General features: G+C 43.7%; 1 protein-coding gene across 7 annotated transcripts in view; it reads right to left on the reverse strand.

Moving 5' to 3' along the window:
* Positions 1-14,618, reverse strand: part of Atp8a2 (ATPase phospholipid transporting 8A2) — a 577,323-nt gene that overhangs the window by 344,484 nt on the left and 218,221 nt on the right. For all 7 annotated transcript variants that reach the window (XM_087912148.1, XM_087912155.1, XM_087912154.1 and 4 more), the window contains exon 24: positions 6,862-6,926. In XM_087912148.1, the coding sequence (XP_087768274.1) occupies positions 6,862-6,926 (65 nt within the window). The remainder of the gene's footprint in view (positions 1-6,861; positions 6,927-14,618) is intronic.

Here is a 14,618-nt window from a genome sequence, read left to right on the forward strand (position 1 = left end):
CTGGCAAGACATGGACAAGCGTGCACAGCTGTGTTCCAATAAAACTTTACAAACTCCATGTGCGCATTTGGAACCTGACTGGATCGCTGCCCTGAGAGTTTCTAAATTCCCTGTACTGCGCCTCTCAGTGTGGGAGCCAGCAGCCACATGAAGCCACTGAAACCCAGCTTACTTGCAACTGACAGTTCTTCTTGAAACCTAGTCAGTTTCCAGTGGTTATTTACCATACCTGGCTAGTAATTTACCTGAGGGCCAGCAGAGACACGGGTGTGAGAGCCCAGCACTCAGGAGGGTGAGGATCATGGATCCTGAACAAACCTTCGCTAAAAGACAAGTCCCTAGCTGTGGAGGGCCGCAACCACATTCTCCATTGCTTCAAGGGACAAAGGTAGAGATTGACCTCTGTGACCTCAAGGTGTGGTGGTACACGCCTTTGGTCCCAATGCCTGGGAGGCAGAGACAGGCAGATCTCTGTGAGTTCAAGGTGTTGTAGCACACGCCTTTAATCCCAGCGCGTGTGCTTGGTAACTTACTACTGCTGAGTCCCTGCCTACTTCCGAGGCATCATCTGGGATAATGGGCAGCGGACCAATCCAAGAGTGACACGTCAGAAGCGAGGACTGTTTCCTTTATAAGGGCTGGGTTCCCCTCGTTCTGGGTCTCCGCCATGTAAGCTTATGCTCTCCCTCTCAAGACGCATTAAAGCTTTGCTGCAGAAGGATCCTAAGTGTCCCGCGTCGTTCTTGCGGGCGAGATGGTAGCGCGGGGCACCTAGCCAGTCTTTTGCTTTTGAAAATTTATTTATTTTTATTTGACGTGTATGAGTCTGCCGAATGGATCTCCGCACACCACGAGCACGCAGTGCCTCTGGGGTCCATGAAAGCACATTGGATCCCTTGAGGACTAGAGCTACACACAGTTGTGAGCCTCCATGGGGGTATTAGGAATTGAACCTGGTTCCCCTGGAAGAGCAGCTGGTGTTCTTAACCACTGAGTCATCTCTCCAAGCCCCCTCCTAGCCTGTCTTGACTACACAGTGAGATTCTCTCGGGAAAAGGAAAGGGACAAAGAGAGGGAGAGAGGAGAAACAGAGAAGCAGGAAGCGTTTTCATGTTTCCAGACACTAACTATTGAAGACACATGGCTCTTCCAATCATTTCGTTTTATGTTGTTTTTAAATTGAAGTTCCTGGTGTGAGGTATAAAGGTCTGAACGAAGTGTAGGAAGATCAAATGAGTAAGATTGGTTGGAGGTTCGAATTCTCCAAGAAGTGGTCAAATAATGTAAGGAAATCAAATTCCTGGATATACGAGTAGAATAGTGACTTCTATAATCTGCAGATAAGGTGAGAAATAAACATTATCATTTGTGTGTGTGTGTGTGTGTCCATCCATCTACTCATGGAAGTCAGAGGAAATGTCAACTGTCCTGCCCTTATTCCCTGACTAATTCTCTTAAGAAAAGCTCTCACACTGAACCTGGAGCTAAGCTGGTGGCCAGCAAGTCCCAGTAATCCTCCTGCGTCTGCTCCCCAACCCCAGCTGGGGTTACAGGTACACACGGAGCATGTGCAGCTTTTGACCTGGGAGCTGGAAAGCCACTGCCCTCAGGTCCTCATATTTGCACACCAAGCTCTCTTTTGCCAAACCATCTTCTGAGTCTGGAAGATGTTATCTAATGGGCACAGAATTTTAGTCTAGAATGAAGAAAGGCGCTCTGGGAAGGGATGGTGGTAATGGTTACACGACAGTGTGGATGTCCCTGATGTCATCCAGCTGTGCGTCAATGTCAAAATGGTTACGGTTTACCTCACAATGTGAACATGTGTGCATGCATGCGTGCACACACACAGCATATTTCCAGTCATGAAAAGCAAAATAAAGACACATGTGCTGGCGAGTGCTGGGAACATCAGGACACTGTGTCCAAAGAAGGTTTCCTTAGTGTTCCAGAGAAGGAAGGAAGTGAGTCTGGGAGGTGCTCCATGACCTGGGATCCTAGGCTTCTTACCTAGTTTGGTTGCTGAAAACTCTACAAAGACCCCTGTGCTAATTAATGCCTTGGTCTCCAGGGTGATGTTTCTGGCAGATGGTGAAACCTCGAAGAGGTAGAACCTAATAAAAGGTCTTGGAGTCACCAGAAGCATGCCCTGATGGGGATTATGGGCTCAGACTTCATTCTTTGGCTTTCCTGGTCTTCTGACCCTGAGGTGAGTGACAGTATTCCACCACATGGTCCCACTAATGCTCTGTCTTGACACAGCCCAAAGAAATGGGGGGACCCAACCATGAGGGCCAAATAAAACCCCCAAAGAGTGAGATAGATGAAGCTTTTCTCTTTGCAAGCTGATTGTCCCAGGTATAGAGTTGACTAGAAGTTTGCACAGACAAGAACAAGCCTCATGCAGAAGCACCCTAAAGCACTCAGCGCAAGGCTGGCATCTTACACATGACATCCTGGACTCCACACTGAGCCTGGGCTCAGCTGCTGACCCATGAGACCCTAAGGGAGTACAAAGAACTGGTCTTCATAGTAGGGGGTCTCCCAAGTTTTCACCAACAGAAACTCCACGCTCTCTCTCCCTTTTCAAAGTGTAACCAGAGCAGGCATTGCTCCCAACACTGGCGCTAGATATACCACCTAGAGGGGCACTGTGAATACCAACAGAACCTGCTGGAAGTCTGGGCAATGGAATGAAACCTCATATTCAACTAATATTTTCACATCAAATAACTTTACAGGGTCCTTGGTTCCCCTTGAGTCAGCCCCGGTTGTTACTTTCTCAGGGGGCTTTACGCCAGGGCCTTTGTTAGGGTTTCTACCGCTGTGATGAAACACCATGACCAAAAACAAGCATGGGAGGGAAGGGTTTATTTGGCGTACACTCCCACAGCACTGCTCATCATCAAAGGAAGTCAGGACAGCAATTCAAGCAGGGCAGAAACCGATACAGAGGCCATAGAGGGATGTGCTTACTGGCTTACTCCTGATGGCTTGCTCAGACTGCTTCCTTATAGAACCCAGGGCCTCAGCCCAGAGATGGTACCACCCACAGTGACTGGGCCCTCCCCATCAATCACTAATTAAGAAAATGTCCTACAGGCTTGTCTATGGCCCAACCTTATGGAGGCATTTTCTCAGCTGAGGTTCCCTCTGCCCCAGTGACCCTAGCTTGTGTCAAGCTGACGTAAAACTAGCCAGCACAGCTGACCCCTTATCAACTTGACACACAAGTACATCGCTATTAAGACACAACCTTTCTCTTCTTATTTACCCTCAAGATCTCCCATGAAAAATATAAGGAACTTTAAAAGTTCACATTCTTAACAAATCGAAACACATTAAAAGTTCAGTCCCTTTAAAATATCCAGCCTCTTAAAAAAAATCCAAAATCCCTTTTAAAGGTTAAAAATTTCTCAGCTGTGGACTTCTGTAAAAATCAAATTTAAATGTAATACTTTCTTCAAGAGGGAAGAACCGAGGCACAGTCACAATCTGAACAAAGCAAAAGCAAACTCCAACTGTGTAGATAACTCAATGCCTGATTATTTGGGATTCACTCATGGTTTTCTGGGCTCCTGCAAGGGGCTTGGGTCATCTCTCCAGCTCAGCCCCCTGCAGCACACACAGCGTGTCCTCCAGGCTTTGGAAGGCTCCACTCCACTACCGCTGCTGTTCTTAGTGGTCATCCATGGTGCTGGCATCTCCAAAATGCTGGGGTCTTCTGCTGCACCTGGGATGCACTTTCTTTCACCAATCCCCTCTCCTAGGCTCTCCTGATGGTGACGAGCCTCAGTTTCTCTCCATGACCCCTTCAGTTCTGGGTCTTCACCTGCTTCTGAGGCTCCACTTTCTCCACTGGTCTCTCACAGAGGTAAGGCTCAGCTGTTCTTCATGGCCGCTGCATGTTTTCAAAACCAGTGCCACCTGGGGGAACTCTTACATGACGACAGTCCCCAAATATACAGTGAATGTACCATTGAAGGCTCTGTTCTATTAGACAAATCCACAGGAGTGAGGACACTCCATACGGAGAACCCGACTTGCAAAGCTTCGGGAACACCTGTCTTTTGGATAGCCACTCTCAATTCTGCAGAAATCTTGTGAAATCACGATGTTTCTCCCTTCCAAAATATCCCAGCAGTGTATAAACCATTCATTGAGATAACTTCTTCCCATACAGGCAACTGTATACCTTTTTCCACACCATGGAGCCCTTGTGTGGAAGCATTTGCTCAGCCAAACCTGTATTCTCATAGTCAAATCTACATAAGTTAATGTCCCACAACTATCTTTATTGACAGGACTCATTGACAAGAAAGGAGCCCCAAGCAGGACGCACTGAACACAGAGACAGTATGTCTGTTCTTACTGATAAACAGGCCTGCGTGGCCCTGAATTCTCTAGCAGCAGACTCAGGAAGGTGTAATCTCCTGGCTTTTTGCTCTAACCTAACAAGCTATTAATATTCTGTATTTACCCTTCACCTCGGTTTCAATTAACGTAAGATCACAGCCCAGGAGATTAACTGTTTATGCCTTTACCCCTAGAGACCCAGGAAGAAGGCTTGGGTCAGTAAACCGGACCCAGAGAAAGAAATTCCTTCTGACCTGGGTGCCAGCAGGTAAGTCAGGTAGCTGGACGCAAATCAAACACCTTTGCCTTTCCCCCAGGCCTGCGGGTTACTATGGTTACCAGGGCCGTGTTCTCAGCCGCCAGGGAAAGACGCAAAAGTGCTGAAAAAGCGCCACAGCACTGCTGCATCTTTCCACAACAATTAATCCCAAACTTCCAGCCTAGCTAGTCACACTTAAGAAACCAAGTCAGCGCACGCAAACGACTTCTTAGAATTTTGTATGGGTTCTGAATTAATCCTCCCGGTATCTGCCGGGGAGCTTCACAGCCACGCCCCCTCTGAGACACAAGGCACCTCCTTGCCGGGTCCACCTGGTTTTTAGGATTCTGTGAAATGCACACTTGTTAACTCTGTGTGTGTGTGCACACTGGAAGCCACGCGGGATGGGAAGCAAAGCAACAGCGAGAAACATCGAAGGGGAAACATAGAGCAAGCTTTGGAGACAGCACAGGAGTAGTAAATGAGACATGATAAAAAGACTTAAGTGAGCGAATTTATTTTATTTACCCTCAGATAACTTTAGCCGGTTTTTGCCTGCCGTGGCGGTCCTTCTGAACCCTGAGAGGCTTAGTGGGGTTTACCCCCAACGCTTACACGATCAAGTTTGGCTGCCGGCACCAAGCACAACTTCGGCCACCTCTAAACATAGCTTGTGTATGCCGACTCTGAGGAAATATTTCCCAGATCTCACCTCAGTGATGCTGGTCTCTTCCTAATGGCAGATTCTCCAAGCCCAGCAGACTAACAGCCATTGTCCCAGCAAAACAAAGGTTTTACCTCAGTGGTTTTGGTCTCTTGTTAATCACGGCTGATTCTTCAGCTCCAACTGACTAGACACTACAGATTCTAAACACAAATGACCCACCAGAGTTTTTTTCCGTCCCTTTGAGACTTCGTAAGTCAGGCCTTTATCATCTGCACTGCCTTCAACATTCTTATCTTCCACGCTCCTCCAGAACAGCCCACTGAGCTTTCAACACTCAGTGACTTTTCTAGCCCAAAGTGCCCACGTCCTTCCAGGATCCTCTCCAAACACCAACAGGGCAATAGTCCGTTACGCCTGTCTTAGTTAGGGTTACTTGCTAACTGCTGTGATGAAACAATCATGACCAAAAGCAAACTGGGGGTGGTTTATTTGGCTTACACTTTCCACATTACTGTTCACAATCAAGGGAGGTCATCACAGGAACTCAAGCAGGGCAGGAACCTGGAGACAGGAGCTGAGGCAGAGGCCATGGAGGGATGCTGCTTATTACCTTACTCTGCATGGCTTGCTCAGCTTGCTTTCTTGTAGAACCCAGGACCACCTGCCCAGGGATGGCACCACACACAATGGGCTGGACCCTCCCCTGTTGATCACCAATTAAGAAAATACTTTGGAGGCTTTCCTACAGTCCAATCTTTTTTTTTTAACTATCAACTTTTTTATTAAAAAAAAAACCTATCTTATATTACATACCAATCCCAGTTCCCTCTCCTTCCCATACTCCCCGTCTCCCAACTTCTCCCCATCCCACCCCCATCCACTCCTCAGAAAGGGTGAGGCCTCCCATGGGGAGTCAACACACTCTGTTACATCATTTGAGGCAGGACCAAGCCCCTGCCTATGTCCAGTCTTATGGAAGCATTTTCTCCCTTGATGCTTCCTCGTCTCCAGTGATTCCAGCTTATGTCAAGTTGACACAAAAGTAGCCAGCACAGCCAGGAATACACATACCTATAAAAATACTCTGGTACCCATACTGTACCATTCTCCATGATCTGTTGGCATCTGGTTTTGGGGAATTAAATGCACCTGAACCCTATTGCTGCATAAAACTAAGCAGCTACCAGAACTTGACTATTAGCTGTATTGGGAGGCATCTACCCAAAAGAACCTCCCTAGGAACCTCCCTTGGAACCTTGAATCAGCCATTACCACTTTATGCAAATCAATAGATGCCATCATGCCATGTAAAACTTCAGAGTTAACAAAGCCAAACAAGAGCAAAACCGACCCATTGAAAATGTTTGGGACTATGAGAGTATAATATTACCAGGAGGTAGTATTCTAAGCCCACAACATTTTGATGTTTAGCGATGAGGCTTTATGGAATGCATTCATAAGGACATACTAAATAGAGTAGTTTTACAATTGTCTTTAACAAAAAAATTAAACTGATTAATAATCACAGTAAATAACTTCCTGCAGCTGTATTAGATATAATGTTTGGCAAAGTACTTACGTCTAAAGAGTCCTCCTTCAACAGGATAAGGGCCATGTTCTGTGACACCAACCGACAGGAATACCCTGAAATGGAGAAGGGACAGCATGTGAGCTTCATCCTTCCTGGGAATTCCTAACTCAGTGACTGAGACTTCTCTTCTCTTTTGAAGATTTATTAAATTTTTATTCGTGTATGTGTGAGGGTTTGCACACACGGGTGTGCAGGACCCAACATATGCACTTGAGTGAAAGTCAGAAAAGGGTTTCTGGGGTCCTCCCCAACCACCCTCTTCCCATTTCCTTGAGACAAGGTCTTCCCCTGAATAAGAAGCCCGTGTTTTCTCAGTTGGACTGGAAGCCAATAAACCCCAGCCACCCTCCCATCTCCACCCCCACTTGAAGCTGAGGTTACACGCATGCTCAGAGATCCACCTCAGGACCTCCCCGCCCCCTTATGTCAACCTCGTCACTATTGGCTAAAGGACTAGGGGCACGAGCCTAGGCTCACTGTGGATCTTGCAAACAGCTTGAAGAGAGAAAGCTGGGAAGGTCTTTATAACCAATGGCTAAAATAAGTACTTGCCAATTTTCTGTGGATTTTTTCCTTTATTTTGGATATTCTGGAATAACATTAAGACAAACTTTGGTTTACCTAAAATAACAGCAAACAGATTACGGAGATGGATGGAATCTATGCTCCTAGTTAGCATGGCTACTGTACAATAAAGTTCCCTGCAGTAATCTTTGAAGTTTCCAAAAAGAAGATGGGGCTCCGCAACAATGATTACACCTGTCTATATGATGGCATTATGCTGATAGCACCAAGATTGGTTTTGGGTTACAAACACCTCAAGTTGATTCTAACTTGGCTAGCTGACATAGTGCACCTTCTTACAATGTTCTGGCAGAACTTCAAATAAGAACTTCAGAAAAACCCTACCGACTACTCAGAGACTATCTGCAACTGTACTAGATACTAATCTTGAAACTCAACCATGAATTTAGTTTTACAGGATCCCATAAAAATAACATTGCCCCATGACAGCTGGAAATAATTCTAGAAGATAATGTCCTCTCTCCCAACAAAGTTTGTCCTCAGGGTTAGGGACATCTATTAGGGGTTGGTTATAAGTGGTATAGGATTGGGAGTGGAAATTAAGTAGGCTCTGGAATCTCTTTTTTTAAAAAGGGAACTGGAAGTGATAATAGGTAGATTAGTGTGAACGTATTTCCACTAATAATAATAGTGAGTAACAGTGAGAATACTCTTGAGTTATTATTTATAGACAATTTACATTGGTATAGACTCTTGTTTATTGATACAAATTCAAATTGTATTTGTTATATTGAATATGCTCCTATTTCTGTTTACAATATTTGTACACCTATGCAAAGTTATTTTGTCATATTGTTTTATTTATGTTTTTATCTCTGCTTAAGATATTTTGTATATTGATGCAATTTTAGGATATATTTATCATACTGCACTATACATTTCTACCTCTGATCAAGATACTTATACATTGTTTACATTTTAAGGTTATTGTCCTCATTTGCTGCATATTTGTTTAAAGATTGTTTAATATTTTAATATGAAGCCTTAGTCTTTAAGTTATATAGGTATTAAGAATTGTAAGTCAAAAAGAAAATGAATTATAAGTCAATAGTCATCATGTTTGTTATACTTAGATGACTAATCAGGTTCTTTAGATGCATAGATATTGTATTCTGCATATATAGGCAATCTTCAAACACTTCAAAAACTATAGAATAAGGCATTTAAATAACTTGGGATTCTGTTGACTTGAGACACGGTTGCTCCTGGCAACACTGATCTATTCCCAAGAGAGTGTTGGGCACCAAAGACACTCCACTTGGATCTTGTTTTTTTTTTTTTTTTTTTTTTTTTTTTTTTTTTTGCAAAACTGGCCTTTGGGCAAAGAACTGCCCCTGCCTCGACCACTGACAAAATGCATGGTGTCCAGACTAGACAAGCAGGATTCACGAAAAAAAAAAAAAAAGATTGCCAAACCTTGCCAAGACAGGCTAAAATGGTTTCTAAATTTTTCCTGCCTCTAAAAATGATCTGTCAGTTACTCCAGGCCTTAGTCAAAGTTGGTTGTGTTGCTTCATCATTGCAAATGAGACTTTGGGTGATTGCTCAGGTAACTGGTTGTCTGTCTTTTTGTAAGTTGATTGATCACACTTCCTGTTTACTCAAGTAATATTATTTCCCTTCTCAGGACTTTGAGGGGGTTGAAGACTAGATAATCACAATATTTTCCTCTGATGACTTAGCCAAGCCATTTCTAATACAAGACTTAGCTTTCTTAGGATAAGACAACCATTAAAACATCTAGCACATGCTTCTTGCTTGAGGTTGTTCATGCTGGTTGTAGTTATAATTTTAATACTTAATATTTATTCTTATTGTATATAGTTTTGTATTAGGTTTAGAAATCTCTTATTTAAACAAAAGGGGGAGGTGCGATGGGAACTCCTTCAACCAATAGCCTTTAAGATACTGGCCCACTTTGGGCATGGTCTCATATACTATGTATGCAGACAAAAAGCATGTGCAGGGCCCTTTGGCTGCTGGATTCAGTTCTGGTTCCCAGCACATGCAGAAGACTATGGATCACTACTAATTCTGTGAGTTTACCCCCAATAAATAAACCTTTATTATCCTCCATTCTGGACTAGTGTAGAAATATTTCCTATCGCAACAAGGGCCTATTTAAAGAGATTCCAAAGCTCTCTCAAAACCTGCTTTGTGACGATGGGGTGGAGGACGTAGGTCACGGGGCCACCTCACCGCTCTAACGCAAACACCGTGTTTACATTTTAACAACTTAACATCAAGGTGCTTAGGGCTCTGGGTGTTCAATTTAGTTGGCAGCATTTTTTTAGTGGGACGCATCAAAAAGGCTCATTTGTAGATTGGTGATATTTCTTATGTTTGGGATTGTTGGTTTTTTTAGCAATTGTTTGTCAATATCCATCTCTACATATACTAGTTTCAAAACTAAAAATCAATTAAAACTTTTTAACACGTGTGTGTGTGTGTGTGTGTGTGTGTGTGTGTGTGTGTGTGTATACATTAGAGGATACCTCCCAGAAGTCACTTCTCTCTATCCACTATGTTGGTTCTATGGATCATGTGGGTTCCAGGGATCAAACTCAAGTCACCAGGAATGGCACCTTTACCCACTAAGCCATTTCAACAGCACTAGAACTTACTTTTATGATACTTGGGTTTAAACCCCGAGACTCCCACTTTAATGCTCAACCTCCATCTAGTCTACCAACTGTCTAATTTTTTTTAAGTAATTTTTCTATAATACATTAGAACTAAACTTAGTCAGATTAATTTCTGGAATATTTATGTCTTGTGAGCAACAGTGGTTTGTGTGGCTAAATGGCCATCTTGCCCAAGGAGACCACGTCCTACAGAGCTATGCATGCTCACTAGCTGTGGGCAAACTGGAAATTTTCTTTTCTTTCTTTTTTTATTAAGCTTAAAATTTTGACATCTGTTGTTTCCAGTTTCCGGCTATTATGAATAAAGCTGCTATGAACATGGTTGAGCAGGTGTCCTTGTGGTGTGGTAGAGCATCCTTTGTGTATATGCCCAGGAGTGGTATAGCTGGATTTTGAAGTAGGTCGATTTCCTCATTTTCTGAGAAACTACCATATTGATTTCCAAAGTGGCTATACAGCTTTGCACTCCCACCAGCAGTGGAGGAGTGTCCTTCATGCTCCAACATGAGCTATCACTTGTGTTATTGATCTTAGTCTTTCTGACGGATAGAAGATGGAGTCTCAAAATAGTTTTAATTTGCATTTTGGTGTGGGAGAATTGTCTGTATTCTGTCAATCATATTTTAATAAAGCGCTGATTGTCCAGGCAGGCAGTATAGGCAGGAAAGCCAGACAGGAAGTAGGGGTGGAGTCAAGAGACTGGGAATGTTCTGGGAAGCAGGAAGCTCCCTCTGCCATTCCTGCCCAGACCACCGAAGAGGCAACATGTTAGCTGACAGCTGAAAAAGCTACCAAGCCATATGGCTACCATAGATAATAATAATGGGTTAATATAAGTTACAGGGGTTGACAGGAGACCTGAGTAATGGTCCAATCAGTTTATAATCTTACGGAGTCTTGTGTGTGATTTTCTTTGTTGCTTGCCAGTTGTGGGGTACTGGGAGGGACAGAAACCCCAACAAGCCAGCCCCTCATTCTACAGCATTTCCCTGATGGCTAGGACACTGAACATTTCTTTAAGAGTTTCTCAATCATTTGAGTTTCCTATACTGAGAATTATCTGTTTAGATCTGTACCCCACTTTTAATTGTATTGTTTGGGTTTTTTTATATCTAGTTTTTTGAGTTCTTTATATATTTTGGATTTTAGCCCTCTATCAGATGTGGAGTTGGTAAAAATCTTTTCCATTCTGCAGCATAAACAATGGTGTCCTTACGTTACAGAATATTTTCAGTTTCACGAGGTCCCACTTATTAATTGTTGATCTTAGTCCCTGCACAATTGGTGTTCTGTTCAGGAAGTTATCTCCTGTGTCGATGCATTCAAGGCTCTGCTCCACTTTCTCTTCTACCAGGTTCAGTGTGTCTGGTTTTATGTTGAAGTCTTTGATCCACTAAACCCTCTGCACACATGTTATAGCTGAGCAGCTTAGCTTCCTTGTGGGACCCCTAGCAGTGGGCTGTCTCATCCGGCCTTAATAGGAGATGGGTGGCTAGTCTCACTGCAACTGGATATGCTGTAGCTGGTTGATAAACATAGGAGGCCGGCCCTTTTCTTCTCCTTTCTTTTTTAAATTAAATTTAATTTCATTAACCCTTTTTTTAAATTTTATATTCCAATCACAGTGTCCCCTCCCTCCTTTCCTCCCATTCCCTCCCTGCACCTCCCATTTACCCCTCCCCATCCTCTCCTCCTCTTTCTCCATTCTGAAAGGGGCAAGATCTGCTCTTTTCTGCAGAGAAAGAAGGAATGGATTGGGGGAAGAGGGGAGGGGAGGTTGGGGGAATTTGATGGAAGAGAGGAGAGAGGGAGGGGAAAATGTGATAGGACTGGAAGAAATTATTAATTAAAAACAGCATTTTAAAAAATTTGGCATTCCAGTTTAAAGCTGGATTTCAGAGGAGACCTTTTCAGATCCCTACGGCTGTCGCTTCTTTGCTGCCATGAAATAGTCGTCTATCAGACAACTGTACCGTAAATACCAGGTTCCCACTCTGTTGTTCTTCTTAGGAATGTGGGATTAAGACCCCAAATGCTACTGTGTACTCATTCCATTTTAAAGTCTTGATGATAGAATTAATTTTCATCTCAAATGATTTCGAAGTTAGCAATGTGAGCTTGTCTCTCACTGTCCCTGAATTTTGTCACTTATCGACTGTGGCTTTTACACACTTATAGTCTTACAAATTTATTTTAAATAATAAAAAACTCACCGTATGAATTTAACATATAAGATGAATAGAAGCTTACTGTCACAAGTTTGGGTGCCTGTTCAGACTCCTATTGACTATGCATGGCCTGTTCCTTCGGAGGAGATAAATCCTTATTCCCAGGTGAATTCAGGCCACACCAATTATTTTAATGGCAGACATTCCAACCTTAGTGGTTACTGATCAAAAAAAAAAATTAAGACTTGCACTTCTTTACAGTGTGAGGCTAGAGCAGTTGCCAGCACTCTACACTGGAGTTGGGGAACCTAAATTCTCCAGCTGGGGCATGAGTCAATGATGAACTCTTCAGAGTATGAATGGATGGTAAAACGTTCATTGTGTAGCAGATTGTGAGCCTGGTTAGCTCTGTAATCGCTACTAGTAAATGTAACGGATGATGCTCAAGGTACCACGCTAAATTCTTTACATCTGGAGGTGGCCATTACTTGCTTTAAAGGTCAAACCGAAGTACAGAGAGATGAAGTAACTCAGCCTGGGTCCAACACCCCAGGGTATGTGGGGTCCAATCCCGGGAGGAAAAAGAAATATATAGTGAAAGAACAGAGACGGGAGAAAAGCTAAAGAGTTCCTGAAATATATAAACAAGCCCAAATAAAAAAATACAACAGTTTATAGAATAGACAAGGTTGGTGCACTCGATGCTCACAAGATAAGGCCAGCTCAGCACATACTTCCATGGGCGAGGGTTCATGAGGGAGCCTAAGAGTCTGAAGGAAAGGTGCCCAGTAACCAGGTTCTGGGAGGAGCCCTCTGCTCCCTGGCTCTTTAGATGACAGGCCTTTGCCTGGACCTTCTGGTTCCTATTGGAACATCTTGTGTCGTGATGCCTACCAATGGTTTTCATCCATCCACATGCAGGCATTCATTGGCCAGATTCTCTGGAAAACAACTGAGAACCTCCAACACAACCCACTTTTGTGGACTGGCACCATCTTGAATCACAGTGGTGGCCGCCTGGTGTTGCTGAGATCCCAGAATGTACGATCGGGAAGGATAGATAAATTCTTTCCAATCTTTCAAACATGTCTTCATAGAAATTTAGATTTAGACACACTTGGGAGTGTGTGCTTCCTCTCTCCTCTTTCCCTCCAAAGGCAAACACTAGTTGGCAGAGCTGAAAGCTTTGGGTTGTAAGAAGATGAACGCCTATGCTGTGTGCTGTTAATTTTAACCGTGGTGGGAAGTCACCCCGGAGGTGTCGCTCTCAGCCCCTGATGGCTGGCCATCTTACGGATTCCAAGATTAAAGAGCTAGATCTCAACTTACAAGTGTGGGTTGACTTCTTTACCTGGCTCTTCTCCAAGAGTTGATCTCATTTCATCCAAAACCGTTAAATATCAAGAGTGGTAAACTTGGGTCGATGCTCACAGTTAGCAGCGTTAAACATCACAGGCCTGTTGAGGGCAGGTGGTCTCGGATAATTTTCTGTGCGAAACCCAACTTCATTTTCCAAATGAAACAAAACAGCTTAATCTGCTTCTCCTCAGGAGCCTTTAGCTTTCTCTTTCAATTCACTCAAGTGACACTCACTTACTCATTGCCCCCCTCCCGCCATGCTGGAGGGGAAGTACTTAGGGGGTTCTCCACCATGTCTTTGTGGACCCTCAGTTGTCAAATAGCATTGTGCTTAAATTGCAAACTACGAAAATGAAGCAGAAATCCAGGGTTTAAAAATTACAGCTTGCTTCAGCAGCTGTTGGTCAAATAAAATACTTCCAGTAAATCCTTCCGCAAGAGCGCCAGTAAATCTCTAGCAGTCTGGCGCCTAGGGCTATGGGAAGTCCCTAGGGATGAAGAGGTAGGCCAACAAGCAGGGAAACAGTTAGTCAAAATGTCCCCCTTTTGAAAGCGAAAATCAGATATAGCTCTTCCTTCTGGAGCTAATCTAAGAGCGTACAAGAGGGAAGAAAGCATTTGTGACTCCCAGAACCACTCAGCACTACCCACCACTGCAGTTAAGATGGGTCTGTATCTGTGTACAAAACTGGTTTGTGTTACCTCCCTGTCTTTAATTTTTTTTAAAGGATCCTAACATGTTTATTTGTCCATCTGGCTTTGGAGTTTTAAATGATTCCATCTCTTTTCGTTTTAAAAACACTTGGTAGTTTTAACCAGAGAAATAACGACGTTCCCTTGATGTAGCTCAAACAGCTTGGGTGATACCCCTGGATCTCTTAGGGATGAAAGAGTACTGCGGAGCAGGCAGAACACATCCATGCTCAACTCTGCCTCCTGCCCACTAGTCTATCGCCTGTTTGCTGGCGGAGTTCAGCATGTGTGCGCA

The sequence above is a fragment of the Myodes glareolus genome, chromosome 12 (genome assembly GCF_982192425.1).
Source record: "Myodes glareolus chromosome 12, mMyoGla1.1, whole genome shotgun sequence".
In the NCBI taxonomy this organism is placed as follows: domain Eukaryota; kingdom Metazoa; phylum Chordata; class Mammalia; order Rodentia; family Cricetidae; genus Myodes; species Myodes glareolus.